This window comes from Corapipo altera, unplaced genomic scaffold (genome assembly GCF_003945725.1).
Source record: "Corapipo altera isolate COAL_440 unplaced genomic scaffold, ASM394572v1 22b, whole genome shotgun sequence".
In the NCBI taxonomy this organism is placed as follows: domain Eukaryota; kingdom Metazoa; phylum Chordata; class Aves; order Passeriformes; family Pipridae; genus Corapipo; species Corapipo altera.
In genome coordinates, this window is record NW_020884876.1 from 7,629,261 (window position 1) to 7,646,159 (window position 16,899).

Consider the following 16,899-nt stretch of genomic DNA (forward strand, 5'->3'; position numbering starts at 1 on the left):
ATCTATTATCATTATTTTTATACAGCACGTTCTCTAAAACATAGAAAACAACTGCTCAGAAGACAAGCAAGGAATGAAAAAGAGAAGCAGAACACATTCAGGACAATACCTTACTATGACTAACTCATTCACTACAAACATAAAACAAATTTCTTATGATAACCATTAAATGCAGTGACCACCATGAGTCTGGTGCAAAACTGTAGAAACTTCTATTGGGTCTTCTAAACTAGTTCCTGAGTTGTTATGATGTGATTAAAAGTCATTCCCACGTGAATTTGAAGGTGAGTCTCTTCAATCAGTCTTTTAAATACTGTGAACTAAAAGTGTTGGGAGTAGAGAGTCAGAAGCTTGTGTAGAGGTTTAGTGAGCACTCCCATCTAGATTCTTCCTTCATTCCTACTCCCACACAGGTCCTACAGTAACTGCTATCCCTTCTAACATATTCATTCATTCAGAGGTTCAGTGGTACAGCAAGAGTTACCTGGTCAGACTAGCTTCAGATCTGCAAAACTTCACACTAGATGGTTTTTATGCTGCTAAGATTCATTACCCAACTTTATTAAAAATAACATAAAAATCTGAAGAACAAGGATTAAATACCTACTCTTTTTCTCAAAGCAGTATTAAAAAACAGAGCATAAATATTCTCCCTACTCAAGTGTAATCACAGACTTCCAAGTTTCAACAAGAAGTAAATATCCTTTCCTGAAAGCACTGGACAGGCCAGAAAAATTAGATCCAAAACTCTCCTGTGACTGTGTAAACAACAGAAGAGAAGGTATAGCTACAAAACTGGATTCTAGAGCAGCAAGCATTGCAATCTGTAAAAGTAAAATGCAAGGTTAATATGGGACACTGCCCCAGTCACTAGCAACAGTAATTTAAAGATTTCAGTTCTCTTGTTAAAGTTTGTGTTTGGAAAACCACTAGTATTTCTTGGTTTACTTGTATTTTATGACATTATTCAAACCCTATGAAAATGCCATGTTAACAGTCTAAATGTTATGATTGTGTATAGGTAGATGGGCTCTGTGCAAAAGCAATCATACCCTGACAGTCCATCCCACATTCTTTATTTTTATTACAATTTCCTTGACATTTGTGTCTTTAATAATTTTTACGAATGTGAAGGGTAAAAAAAATGAAATTTTCCAAATAGATAAAAAATAGAGAAAAGTGTTAAAAAGATCTAGGTAATGTATAAAATAAAAAAAATCAGACAAGCTCATGTCCAAATAGTTTTCCACATGTACCCTTTGTGAAGAGTTTTTAGCTTTCAGTGTTTGAATCCCAGTGCAGAGAGAACAAATTCAAATTGTCTTGCTGATATTTTGGACCCAAAAAAATAATTTTTTGAAAGCTGTGAGGAAAAAAAGCCCAGATTTTCACATAAAGAGTGGAAGAAGCTACTTCAAATTTTCATCTAAATGCCAACGTGTGGATCTTAAGTTGGGAAATGAGACAGTCTAGGAAAAATCTTCTTCTGTAAAGGGAAGTACTCCCTTACATCCCTAAGAGAGTACTTCTAAGGGGTCAACACAGACAGGCAAGATCTGATCCTTAGGAACAATCTAATTAAATTCCCAAAATATTTCCAATGAGGTCACCTCAAGACAGGGTTGAAAGACAATAACCCAGTATGAAAGGAGAGATGGCTCTCTGGCATGAAAGATTTTAAGAGCTAAGAAACACAGGGGAATTTTCACAGCAGAACAATTTCACCAGTGGAGTTCTGTTGGGATCTGTGCTTTGGCCTGTCCTGTTTTACTTACACATAAATGACCCAGTAAAGCAGCTAAGTGATATGAAGACCAATTTTCTCGGTACGACTACAACAGTAGAGACAAAGACTGACTGTGAAGAATAACAAAGACCACAAGATGTGGAGCAATAAAAATGGAGGGTGAAGTTCAGTTCCCAGGAGACCCACTACACTCAAGGCAGACAAATTTACTGACAGCTACAGCCTTCACCCAAACAGTATGCTGTGCAACAGCAGCACAAGTCTCACTGAGCACAGTCTCTCTTAGGAGACGTTATTACCACACTACCACACGATATGGGCTGAAAACAGGAAGTGACCAGACAAGCAACAGGTAGCGTTAAATGGCTAAAAGTTTTTGTAGACATGGGTTATCTTTTATTTTTGTAAAATAAATGAAGGGCAAACAAGAATCAAATCAATCTATCAAGAGAAAGCATAAAAATTTTCGGACAACCATATTTCAGTGTCAGTCACTCAAGCATCACCAGTTGAAAAAGGCATTCAGGGCTGACAACTAAAAGGCCTTTTCATTTTGCCATATTCAACAAGGAAAATCTCTTCATAACATTACACTTGTTCTGATTTTGAGCACTTAGACTTCATAAAACACACCACAGAGTAGCAGGGTTAATTCACAGCTTTCCCTCACCTAGTATAGTTAGTAATTAACAGTGAACCCCAGGCAAACTTAATTACACAATGGCGAAAAACAGAGGAAGAAGTCAGAATTAACCAAAGGGCTGTCTCTCTTCATACCCAGCAACAGCAAACAGATGATGCTGGCTCTTCCAAAAATGTTATCCATGCGTCTCTAATGTGCATACCTAAAGAGAAGTAAAACCTGATTCAAAAGAAAAAAAAAAAGAGCAAAACCTCATTGACTGTGGTAATCTGACAACACCTACTCTAAACCTGAAGTGGCAGTAGGAGTCTGAACTGTTCCCCAAGATTAAAACCTCATGAGAACTCAAAGTCTCCTGGCTAAATGAATGAGGCATTTTGAAGCATTCTGTTGAACAGCATGTTACCTCACTCAAGACAGCAAAAGTTATCCAAAATTCCTAGGATTTATAAATACTTTAATCCTGATCTGTGCAAGACTGAAAACAGAAGAGCAGATGGTATTTTTTACATCAGTGGTAATAAAGTTTTACTTAACCATGAACTTGTATAAAAAACAAACAAAAAAACCCATTCACATCGAGACAACTGCAAATTTCAAAACTGTCACAGGGCAAGAAGTCCTGTCTATTTTCAAACAGACAGATCACTTACTCTAATAAAACATTAAAGTATTGCTTTTGGGATTCATTCAGTATCTCAAACTTAAGTTGACTCAGTCACCTTCCAAACCCAAAATGCTTGCTTAAGTCTTTGTATGGCAGAGCAAAAAGAACAGTCTCATCTTTGTCAAACTGCATAACAGAGAAGTTGGATTCATCACTTAGGCCTGGAAGAAATACAACGAAATCTGACAAGTTTGCTCTCCAAAATTCAGAGTGGGACTGGAGGGTAAAAGCTAGTTTGAAAAAAAAAAATAGCAGAAAGGCAAGTGAGCTGTCACAACAGAAGGTACTCAACTCTGAAAAGTGAATCATTTACATATTAGTAACTTTCAGCCTTACTGAGTAGGGATGGCCTCACACAACCAACTGAATGATCTGTGGGATAAACACCTTAGATGAAGACAGCTCCTATATTTTAACAGACATGAGTTACTCCTACATGCAAGTAACTGCAGGGAAGTGTAATATGACTGTCTTTCCCTCTATACTCCACAATACCTGTTGTCTGTCTCCAAATAACCCCACAACTTCCAATTCTGTGATTACGTCAAGGCTTCATTTCAAATTCTGAGGCAGGTTATCCAAAACGTAAAGTATACATGTGAAAGAATACTGCAAATAACTTGTCTGTGCTTGTTTCATTACATATTTCTAAACATGTAATGTTTAGACTCTACTATCCTTTTCACATGACCAGGAATCCTCTAGTCTGATTCCAGATGAAAATGTTTCCTAAAAATAAATTATAATTATGTTATAATAGTTCACCTCCACAAAATCATGACATGGGTAAGTAAAGTGTTCTAATTTTATATTTTAGTTACCTATTCTGCAAACAGCTATTCATAAAAATAACTTGAAAAACATAACACATCCCAGGTTTTCGTAAGACAACCAACCTGTTTAAAGCAGTGATAATTTTCAAATATACTCTCAAAGATAAGAAAAAGTGCTGCAAAGAAATGTTAAAGGAAAAAGTATTCAAAATTAGATAAAATATTTACAAAAGGCTGATAGACTGTAACAGCCAAAAATCCATATGTTCATTATAAATTCACTTTTTTATGGCAAGAATTGCACTAAACAGGAAGACTGTATGCAAGAGTTTACAGGATTTATCAGTTCAGCAAAACCCAATCAAGAACATTTTAAATGTAACCCCCTTCTTTTGTGCACAAATACTAAGGACTGTATTTTAACATATTTCTGTTAAAAAAACAACAAAAAACCCCAGCCACTAAAATAATGAGATATCAACTGAATTGCAAAAACATCATCATATTACTTACTACAGTGGACCTCTTGGGAAGACTAAGACCTTGCGCTTTGTGTATTATATCACAGAGGAAACCAGGGTCATATTCTAAAATCCTGGAATACTGTGCAGTTATGGTTCGCTAAGATGACAAGAGATATTCAGACTCCAATGCACCTTTGACCAAGTTAAGACTCACCTTCTTTCAGTGCTTTATCCATATTGTGAGAAATAACCACTCTCCTTGATTGGACTGAATCATGGGAGCTTCCAGACCAATTACTCTGAAATTCAAACATAACATTCATCACAAGAGAAAGGAATAAACCAAAACTTTCAGAAGGAATAAAACTGGAATTCAAGGCAATAGTACTGTATCATTTGGTCTTTATACAAACATTGTCATTCCACGCAGTTAACACAGAGGAGTGTCAATTATCTCTGAGATTATTATACATAGTTCATTAAGCTCATATTAACACTCACTGTTATGTACAACTTGCCAAATTATCTTAATAAGGTTTTTTTGGTAGAAGGGAGCTGTATTTAGTTGCAATTCAATGTACTGAGAATAGGACATGCATGTAACAGAACAACTGGAACTCCTCCATTCAGTATTTTCACAGCAAATACAACATATTCATAGCCTACCGTGACAATAGACTTCATCTAGCCTCATAAACTACTTTTAAACCAAAGAGAAGCCTTCAGATCTCCCACACTAATTTTGGTTCACATCCTTTTGGGTTTCTTCCTTCAAAGATACTTCCAGCTGCTGCATTTTAAGCTGCTGTCCTACACAAACATCTGTCTGTATTGGAGTACTCACTCTTACCGTGTCCAAACAGGTGGGCAGAAGGAGAAACATTTTTCAGAGTGTAGACAAAGAGAGTGATTCATGCTCTATTTACATAGAAAGGAGTGTAATTCAGAACAAATAGAAATGGTCCCTGCTGTTGCCCAGCTTACTTTGCTCCCCTTGTTGGGAGCCCAGATTTTCTTTGGTAAGGAGATAACACTTCAGAAATATCTCCATCTCTCCAACATTCACCAAATAGAGAATAAGAAAGCAGTATAAACTTCAAGTAAAAATGCTGTTTAATGTTCTTAAAGGTAATACACCATTATTTTAGCCAATTTGCAGGCTAATTCTCAGTGTATTTTGGTAAATATGTTTTTCTCCACTGCAGAACAAAGCTCATCTAATGGGATCCAAATAAAGGAGTCTCAGCACTACTTTTAATGGCAAAACAAAGCTTTTCAGAGTCACTCACATTTAACACACAGCATTGTGATGGATCCTTTCCAGGCCTTGAGTGCCCTCCTTCTGCCCACAGTTGATTTGTTCCAGCTTTTGAGTGAGTGCAGCAATACTCCCTAGACTTCTTCCAGCCACCATTCTGAGACTATAACTGCGGTCTTTCACCTGATTTCTTCCCTCCTTGGCAACACTATCAGCACACTTGCCTCCATTTACAGTCCCTCCTTACTACCAAAACTATAGTTAAAGAGGGGTAAGAACAGAGTATTTAGTGAACCATGAGAGATTTTCAAGCCCTTTTTTACCTGAACACAACTCTGGTAAAAGCTGAAGCCATATCCATCTAAACAGTTGCAGAAAGTATTTTTGCTCTTTGTAAGAACACCTAACAGTATTTGTAAGGCTCCAAGACATAACCTCTAGCTGCTAATGTTGTCACACTTCCTCAACACAAAGTTGTGTTAATGCCAGTCACACAATTACTTCAGGATTTTTCTGCTTTATTTGCAGCAGGAAATCACATGATTCATAACCACTCCAATTTAAAAAGAGAAGAGACAGACTCATAGAGACATTAAAGACCCCAAATAAATTAGGGGAGCGGGAAGGGATTCAGAAAGCCCAATTAAGCAAACTCAGGTTTTTCTGTGAAGAAAGAGCTCCCAAACATGAGGCCACAATTCTGACCAAAGTTCTGTGCTCAACACACTCCATCTTCCTTAGCACTCACGCTAGCTTGGGTATCCCACAAGCTAAATCCTTCTGCTAGAATGCATCACACCTGCATAGAGGTCGGTCACCTCAAACAGCTAACTTAGGCATCAGCAGTTCTCATTTGTAAATATGTTGCAGGGAGCCCTTCAGAGGGGATCTGGGGATCTATGCTTGCAAGAAGCTTGCTCCACATCACTACACTATGATCCAATCTACACATTTCCACAAAGCAGGAACTGATCCACTTTATGCTTCAAACTTGAACACTCATTTTGAGGACAAGGCAGACTACTACTGCCTCAGCAAAATGCTGCCTCTTAAATACCAAGATACAAACTCACATCTCAGCTTGCAAAAACAGATTCCATTGAGAGTGTCCTCTATGGTTCGTATGTTTGACTTCTAAAAGGCATGGACTATTCATTTAAAAAGAGTTGTTCAAGACATGATCAAAGAGAATGTAAAAGGTAAAAAGTGAATACCACGACTAGCAATGGTGATTTTGCTGCTGCACGAATGTAATTACTGCAGGGCAAAGGAAGATGCATAGTATAGCAGATTTTCTGAGAACTTCCCATAGGTATTGCATACAGTCATGAACTGCTGAAGAGAAAAGCACAGAACAATAAAAAAAACCCTTTGTTTAAAACAAGGTTTCAACTTCATTAAAAAATAAATTTTCAAGAAAAAAGAAGAATCTAATATTTGAATAAACAGGGATGTTCAAATACATTGGAGTGATCATAGAATTGTTTAGGTTGGAAAAGACTTATAAGATCATCGAGTCCAACCATTAACCTATGATATTGGTTGGGTTAGTTCAGGCTTAAGAAAAAAAAAACAGTTCAGGGAGACCTCACCACTGACTCCAATTACTGAATGAGAGGGGACAGAGATGAGGGAGCCAGAGTCTTCTGGCAGATGCACAGGACATTAGGAAACATTGCAACACAGGAATTCCCATCACAAGGCAAAACTATTTTAATCATGAGGCTTGTCAAGTATCAGAATGGGTGTGCTGAGGCTGTAGAGTCTCCATCTCTCTATTCTTCTCAGCAGGAGAAAACCCTGAGCAACATTACCCAACTGGACTCGCTCTAAGCAGGAGGGTGGACTAGGTGCCCTCCAGACATTCCTTCCAACCTGAACATATCATGATCCCTGATGGCCCTTCAGAGAACTGTAAATTTAATTTCATGACTGATAATGCATCAGATCTTAAGCTGCCTTGTCCAAAACAGCTTATCAAACTCATTTTTCCTTCACATTTTATGAACTTGCATTTAGCAAAACCAAGTCTCAAGTCTTTTTAGTTTAGATTTGGTTTCAAAAAATTCTGTTTCTGTGGCAATAATAATGATGAATTAATTAAATAAGCAGGTATCCCTGAGTTAGATAATATGTATGGCAACAAACACCTTAAAACAACAGTAACAACCTGGTAACACAGATATTCAACATCTGTGAAAACAGAAGGATTCCAGAAAATTCATAGTCCAAACTCAGCTCTAACAGCTGAGAGAACGAAAAACTCAACAGATTTCACTGGAAGACTTTCTTCCCACTCCTGCCTCAAATCTGATGGAGGGCATATGCAGAGAACAGGTTCAGCTAGAAAACCTAGATGTGAATGTTTTCACATTTTCTTCACGTCACTCATCTAAAGGAAAATGGTGCTAGATTTCATTAAGTAATTGGCATAACCCTGACTGAGCCAAAAATGTTTGTAAATGCATTTAATACAGTCAAAGCTCTAGCTTAGATGCTCTTTTACACTGATTAAAACCTGGCATGTTCCTCTAAGTTCTGCCTTGCATTATCACAGCCTCCAAAAATTTTTAAAAAAATATATTTTTTTTTTAAATTTGGGCTCTACTCTGTAGACTTCATTGTTGAAGATTGGCAAAAACCTGGCTGAAACTTAAACAACATTTAACAAAAGGCTTGCAGGAATAGGGGTGGAGCACATTTGGTACATGCTAAGAATGAGGTTGCTAACAAACATGGAGGCCTATTTCCTGGAGCAGTGCAAGTTTTTTTGACTTTGTTTACAGGCTGAAAAAAGGATGTGTGCATTTCCTGTAGACTTCTGAACAACATTCATTGTTTGATACTTTTGAGAATAATTTAAGATGCACAAAACAGTCTCAATGGGCCAAGAATAAAAGCCAAAACCACCAAGGCTAGCATTAATCATGAAATTTTGTCTTAGGTTCAGTCTCCTACAAATGCAAAAATTAAGTTAATATCATAATGTCAATGTTTAAACAATTTAAGTAATTTAAAATTAGTTCTGAGGAAAACAATAAGTGTTAAATAATAAAGAATTAAGAAGATATTTCAACAACTACACTCAATAAATGGCAAAACACTGAGAACACAGGAGTACCTTCCACTATCAAGAAATCCATCTGCAACACCTGGTCATCAAATGCAATGTTTAAAACATAGCAGCAGAAAGCCAGACAGCTGCTACAGGCATGCCACATGCAGCCTTACTCTGCCATGGAATTAAGGCAAGAAGCAGAGAAAAATTTACAATTATTTCTATTACATTAACTCAATTACAATAAAACTAGAACAGAGCTCAGGACACATCCCACAGTACAAATGGGCATTGTGCATGAGATTCTTAGTCTAACCACTGATCTAAAAGGCAAAGACTGCATCTAATTCAGCATACAGGAACCATCCAGTTACCAATAGCTACTTGCTCCACCCACTGTTGCCCTACTAACTTCCCTCTTATCTTTGTAAAACGTACATTAACATCAGACTGGACCTTGATGACAATGTCACAGCTTCAAACAATACTTCACTGAACTCTCCATAAATTAGTCTTTAATTGATGTGGTGAGACGTGTTCTTAGAGTAGCAAATATTACTTCAACTTAAGATGAAAAAATAAATTTTCTATTCACAAGACAATATTTTAAATTAATACTTCCAGTTCTATTTAAGATTACAAGGCAAGTATGTATGTGTCACATTAAGCATTAATCTACATATATTAAGGGATACCATAACTACCAATTTAAAAATCAACATACTTAAAGCATATTAATCCTATTATCTTAAGAATCATTATCTCAGTAATCATGTTATGATATCATCACAACTTATTTCCACTAACATAGTAGCTTCTGGAACACGCAGATTGTGGTTATTTGATGGGAATTTTCTGTCTTAACTGTACTGTGTTCAAAACTGGTAAAACTGTAGCAGTGTAAAAACTTTATAATTCGGGCAGAACTCTCTTCATCTGAGATTTCATATAATACCAGACAGATAAGAATAGGAAAATGAAACATTTCTCAGGTAATACTTTCACTCTTATCAGTACAGCTAAGAAATAACTGGTAAGTTAGCATTCAAATTTCTGCTCAGCAAAAAATACAGCATTATTCTTTGCTCGGATCTTTAATATTGCCATCAAAATAAAGCCCAACATGAATTCTCAGGGTACATGCATAGCCTCAGTCTGCTGAAGATTTCCACACCCTACTCCTCTGTAAAAGACAACAAGAACCTATGGCCTATACTTCAAGGCCAAAAGAGCCATATGGCATGAAAACTGAATTGCTGGCAAGGCAGAAAAACCTGCACACTCCTGCCTGAGCTCCAGAGTCTCAGCTGACAATCAGAAAGAAACTCCTGCGTTGTCTATTGCTATACCCTCCCTCCACTTGACTTTTCACTGTACAAAGGTAGGGTGTTCTGCCTTTTCAGCAGAGCATCACAAAACATGCTGAGTGAAATCATTAGTTTTACTAATATTAACTTGTTCTCTTTCACTGTGCATATTTAATAGGGGAAAAAATGGTACAAAATGACTGGTCACAAAAACTTCCCATGGACACAATACAAACGTATTCCCCTTATGACTACATAATTTTTTTTTTTTAACCATTTAACAAAGTAACAGCTTGGGAAAAGATACAGTGTTCTACATAACTGGCTCTTTCCTTGGGTAAATTTTGCTGCTCATCTTTACAGAGAACAAGGAACCAAGACTCAGCAGTAAGAGGGAACTTGATCGGATTTTATTTTCAGAATGTTTCTGATACACGTGTCCAGTATTTTCAATGCCAAAACTACCTTGAGTGCAGGATGCTTTCACTCTTGACCTTATTACAGAGGGTTTGTATCCACCTCCCCTACAAGAGACTTGGACAGCAATATCTCAATGAGCCCACCACCTGCCCCTACTGACTCAGCATGGCTTGGTTAACAGGAGAAATTAACTAACTCCCAAGATATATTTTCAGTCGTAAAACATCATTCAAGTGAGACGCAGCCCTTACAAAGGTAAAAACAGCCTGATTCACAGAAAAATATGAAATGTCAATCTAACACAACGTTGAGAAAATAAAATGTCAAGCATAATACAGTGCAGAGCTGAAGGTGACACAGGATACAATGACAGGAATCAGAAAGGATTGCACGGCAAGACAAGAAATCTTTAAATATACATGATGAATAAAAGGCTGTGCGGAAAACTAAGTCTGCTCACCGCTAGGGAGTTATGGGACAACCAAGTCAGAGACAGTGTCTGAAAAACATTTATTTCCCAAGGTCAGCCTCCTGTGATAAAGTTATCACTTCAAAGTTATGCCTGCAGCTAATCAATGTATCCTGTCCTGACAAAGCTTCAATTCTGAAAAAGGTTATAAATCCCAAATTATAACAGATATTCCACAGATCCCTAAAAATAAACTACAGGTCCCTCCTGAACTATAACTGCATATTTGCAATTCATGCAACATTTTCTTAACATTTTAAAATATTCATGAAATTGGTAGAAAATGCTACAATACCTTTTCATTATTTTAATTCCAGGACTTTCCTAGTAGTAAATTAATCTGCATCATCAAAGGCTGACTGTTGACCTGCCTTTAAAAGAGACAGAACTAAGAACAAAAATATGAGACTCTCAGTTTGTTGAAAACACATCGAAATTAAATATATTTTCTCCTTTCAACCCAGAAACAACTGATAGTAGATCAGAATATTTGGTTCCAAGCCCATGACAAAAGAGCAGCCAGCAGAGACTATTACTTCTGCCAGGTATCACAAAAATCCTGCAATATCAGAGCACTGAATATTGCCTGTTGGGTCAGAGAACCAGACAGACAATAGAACATGCTTGACTTTGGGTTGAGAAAAACTCATAAATACTTTCAAAGACTTACTAAGGCATAAAGATCAAAAGTGAAAGGAGTTAGGAAGTTTCTCTTCTCCCTCATAGCTCTTCCAAACTGCTTACCACATCAAGAACTGCTTTGCATCCCACTTGAAATTGATGCCCACAGATGGCAAACCTTCCCACAGCTGCTGAGGCTCCTGCAAGTTTACCTTTGCAAGCTTCATCTCATGGCAAAAGTCCAACAGTGAAGGAAAATAAAACACTGTGTCCTTTTCCTCTGCTTCCCTTGTGTTCCTCACAAAGAGCAGAACGCTCAGCTTGGATACCATGGCAGATACTCAACCCAGGCTAAGCTGCCATCCCATTAGAATCACTCAGACAACTTCTGGTAATCTCACTGCCCATCCTCCTATGGCTTAAATAAAAAAACAGTACTGTGTTCCAGGATGAAGATATTTCATTGGCTACCAGATCCAATAAGAAAGATTTACCTGTGCCCTCCTGTTAGATTCACAAAAAAATTCACGTTCAAGGATGGAACAAGTGTTAAGGAACTTAAAACATGATCACATGTCTCCTTCACAGATAGAATGCAAGAGTAAACTACTTCTGAAAATTAAGAGCTATTAAACACTAGTGAACAAGAGTGACCAAATATGTCAGGAGCAGAGTTTTAAAGGAATACTCAAAATCATTGACAACTGTTAATTGTAGGAAACTAAAATCAGGGCATTAGAATCAGTGTACCTTTTCACTGGAAAAAAATCACATTCATTACCATTCTGTTAGTGCTGCAGACAGACTCTGTAGATCATTCTCTATACAGAATATCATTTATTTAATCTGAATTTAAAATAAAGCATTTAAATCTAATAAATAATCCTTGGGTTTAGCATTATTTAAATGAAGCTGATAACCTATTCCTCTATTACTCAGAGCTTTTACTTTGAATTTGAGTCAAAACACTATGTAGAAAAGAAAACTCTATCCTGCCAGGTTTTTTTGGCAGAGAAATAACTCATACTGGAAATGTGGGAAAAAGTCTTTTCCTTCCCCTTCCCACTAACTTGGTTAACATGGTTCTTCGCATGAGTCAAAGCCATCTCCTCTACAAACACACAAGTTAAAAGCAGTGTTGGGAGCAACCCTGCATTTAAAAAGGTGACACATGTTCTAACCAGGGCTATCTTTGCTATGAGCAAGTCCACTGACACTTGAGAATTAAAAATGCCCTCTGAGACAGATGTTTTTACTAAAAGTGCAATTGAGTCATCATGCCTTTTTGCTGTCTAGCATTTTGCTGTTCTCCTCCATCACAAATAATCTGGTTCTACAACAGCTCCCGAGAAGTGTTGAAATATACCTGACAAAAATGTCAAGGAATTGTTCAATTCCCACTGTTTAAATATCAACAGAAACTATTTACCAATATTATTAATGCTTGCAAGTACTTAAAGTAGTAAGTAAAACACTCTTATGACTTGCCTGTACACCTCTCTTACCAATGAAATGTGAAAGCCAGGAGACTTGCCCAGACATCCTATGTAAACAGATGTCCCACAGAGAAAAACTACATCGAAAGCACACCTTATCATAGGGTTATAAATCACACAGCTTGCTTTGCAGTTCTCAGCAGATTCCAAATGTTCTTGCTGAGATACCTGACTTTAGCTGGAGGTCTTCACTTTTCAAGTCCCAAAGAGGTTACACAAACAATATTTAGGATAAAGTACAGCTTCACTTTCAAAAAGATGGCTTTTCTGGTAGCAAGTTCAAGCAAAATGAAGAAAAGGCATGAACCTTGTTCTTATGAAATCCAAACGTACAACACAGCACTTCCTCACCAAAGTTACTTACTTGCATGAACAGGTCCAAAAAAATCCACAGCACTGAACTCACACGTAGTAACTGAGAACATACAAAAAGCCTCCCTTTTTTCAGCACAGGATAAGGGAATCGATCCAAGTCCCTTTGAAGTTGATCAAGAGTACTCCCACTCACTTTCCAAGAGCTAAGTCTGACTCCCACTAGAGTAAATATTTATTACTGAATATTTAGTGTTTCCTCATCTGTTAACCCCAATGTGAAAATCACTCAAAGAATAAGTGAACCTATCTGCCTAGAGTTCATATACAGAACATATGCAGAGCTAGATGACAGTCATAATAACTTTTTTTTTTTAGCTTTTTCCTAACTATTAGGCCAACAGAGGGTTCTTCCCTATTCTGGAGGAAAAGACACAAGGCTGAAGAAATTATACCTTTACAGTTATCCTACTACTGGCTCCCAGAAGAGATAACAGGATCTTAAGGCTCTACGAAAAACGTGAGAGTAACAACTGAATTATAAGAAAGCAGTGTAAATGCAACAGGATGTATAATAAAAAGATTAACCTACAAATTTTTCAAAGATAAATGTATGCAGGAAACTTTGGAAGAAACATTTTAGTGAATAGCCTTCATTTCTACATGTTGCCTATCTAGACAATTTTGTTTTCTTCACCTACATGTTCCTGAAGCCCCAATTAGGAAATTTGCTACACATATACAACACTGTGTTCAGAAGAAGTCTGTCAAGAAGCTGTGCAGTCCTGAAGCCACTCTGTATCAGAAAGAAATCAACAAAACGGTAAACTGAAGGCATGACAAACCTAATTAAGATGCCTAGAATTACATCTTCTAAATAGAAAGGGTAAAATACCTCACTCCTTTTTTGGCTGTCCCTTTTATACAGCCAGGTTAAATTCTGAGAATAGTGGAAAGAGGGAGGAAGAAAAATTTTAACTGAATCAGAGAGAGGGTAAAAAAAAACAATCCTGGTAAAAGGGTTGTAGCAGGTACTGCTGCTTTAGCAGTGAATTTTAAACATCAGATTTCAATTCCTTTCTGAAACAACAAACACATACCACAGAGCTATAATAAATCCAAACACAACAGATTAGACTAACAAAGCAACAGTGGGTCTGCACTATTTACATATACAAATCCAATGGATGGACACAAGAGAACATCAAGACAAATGCACAGTAACATATCACAAAAAGAAGGTGCAGATGGTATACTAACTGAAGTGATTGTATTTGTCTCTGGACAGTTCTAGTTTCACTGCTGTTCACTATGCTTATGTATTACATTTTTCACAAAAGGGGAGAGAAAGAACAATAAATCTTTTTTTTTTTTCTTCAAATCTTGGCTTCCCAAATCAAATCAATTTTTATTATTTGGTTGTTCATGAATCTGAAAGTTTCTCCTCATTGTGGGAGCAGGGAGATTTCAACTGCTAAGTTTACATATAGATTTTTTTTGTACTACGTAAAAGTAAATTAACACACACGCACATGTTCAGATAACTGTACCAGTGCATAAATGTCACTGGAGCGATGGCATTAACACTGAAACATTTAATCTTATAAACCTAAAAGCAACAGGAATTGTTTCGATGATCAACTGATGAATTTTTTTTTCATTTGGTTAAATTTTTTTTTCATTTGGTTAAATACAAAAGCACATAGTCCTTTACTACAAGGTGTTTATGCACTTAACACACATTTGCTCCATAGCACTCCCATGACAAAAAACAGCCAAACAATTCCTACCTGTACCACATACAGAACAGATACCTTCTGCTTATCACCTGTTTATTTTGTGCATTACATCTTCTCACTTCCCTATTTCCCACCTTTAATGCTCATACACATTATTTATTCTTCATTCCCTTCAAAAAGCTGACTATGATGTTGAGCTTTCAAAGGAAAGAGGATTTTTTAAAATGTCAACCAAGTAGAGAAAATGAGTATCACACAGCCACAAATAGATTCTGAATGCACCTTTGCAAGTTATATTATTCACTGAAGTCACCAGACCCTGGTCAAATGATCCCTACTGACAATATCCTGCCAGATTTCATTAAATGCAGGTCTGGAAATGCATATTCCTCCCAAACACAGGCTCCTTCTCTCCACAGGTCAAGGAATGAAGGAATAAACCACTACTGCAGGTTGTTACCTGATTTGATTGAAAAAACAGAAAGACCAACAACTGTATCAGCAAATGATTTCTAACTGCCCTGACAGCACCCTCTGTTTTCTGCAAATTCAGCTGCACGAACTGCAGCCCCAGAAACACATAAGTGACAGTATTATTTATTTGGTAATACGAAGAGTACTGTACTAAATGTAATAAACTGGGTTATCAGAACAGCTAGGCTGTACACCCAGGTGGCATGAATTATGCTCCTCTCCTTCGTAGATTGCTCTCAGGTATCCTGTGTGACACTACTGAATGGAAATAACTAACACAGTACTGTCTACTGTGGCAGCACTTCACATGCTAACACACCTAAAACTCACCAGTGAAGGGCCAAGGGCACCCAACCATAGTCCCCAGCTGTGATAATAAACACCACGTCCCTGTGACCCACGGCAAAGTAGGAGTTGCAGGAGACCCTCATTTCCAGCAGTAATTTTTCAGGCCTGTCTAGGATCAGCTCCCAAGCATTGGATCACTTGATGGGGAACAGAGGCATGGATGGGAGGAAAGTTTCCAAATACTTTGTGCTACCAGTCCCATTCAGAAGAAACCGAAAAGTACTGAGCAGTGAGCTACAAAGAGCTCATCAATTAGTACATTTTATAGCATGTACAGAAAATAAAATTGTTTCCCTTTTGCACAGAGCTCTGCAATGGCTTGAGTACACATTGGCACTATAACACTATCTGAAGCTGCCCAACTTCAGAGCACGCACTTAAGCAACGCTATGCTGCCTCTTTGAGCAAGTCGCTCTTTTACCAATGACATTTCGACGAGCAGAAAAGGATTTGAGACACAGCGTACAGCGAACTGCCGTGCAAGCGTTCCCGCAATCCGGAGGTCTCCCTCAGAGAGGGAGTCTAGATTTTTCCCGTGCTAGCCTCCAGCACAACTTTTGCCATTTAGAGCCCCGTCGAGGAGCAGAATGCGAGCAGGCTCCTGCGGCCGCGGGAGGACAGCAGGACACCAGGTTTGGGTGGCGTGGCGCTCCGCGGCGGAGCGAGGGCCGCGCCACCTCCCTCCCCGCCGGCGGGCAGGGCGGCAGCCGCCTGCTCCGCTCCCCTCCCGCTACTCACCCCCGCGACCCGCCGGACCGGAGCGGCGGCGGCGAAGTCCGGCGGTGGCAGGCGGCGGCGTCCGCGGCACATCAGGACGATCAGGGTGCCGAGCGCGGCGGCCGCGGCGGCGCAGCCCGCGTAGAGGGCGAGGCGGAGCAGCAGCAGCGCCAGGCACGGCCGCCCGCCGCCCGCCGCCTCGGCCCGTTCCTGTCCCAGGTGGACGACAGACACGGCCAGCAGTCCCAGCCCCGCCGCCAGCAAGAAGCGGGACGAGCCGGGGTCCTCGTCCTCCTCGTCTTCCGCCGCCTCCTCCTCGCCGCCGCCGGCCACAGCGGCGGCCGCCGGGGCGCTGCGGCGGCGCGTCTCGCCGCCGGGGCCGTGCG

The 16,899-nt window shown here is 38.7% G+C and overlaps 1 protein-coding gene across 1 annotated transcript in view; it reads right to left on the reverse strand.

The window, feature by feature from the left end:
* Positions 1-16,647, reverse strand: part of SNX25 (sorting nexin 25) — a 71,887-nt gene extending 55,240 nt beyond the window's left edge. Inside the window, exons 1-2 of the mRNA XM_027635976.1 lie at positions 16,535-16,647; positions 4,509-4,593 (exon numbers count right to left, since the gene is read on the reverse strand). Coding sequence (XP_027491777.1) covers positions 4,509-4,593; positions 16,535-16,606 — 157 coding nt within the window. The 5' untranslated portion in view covers positions 16,607-16,647. The remainder of the gene's footprint in view (positions 1-4,508; positions 4,594-16,534) is intronic.
* Positions 16,648-16,899: the final 252 nt, after the last annotated feature.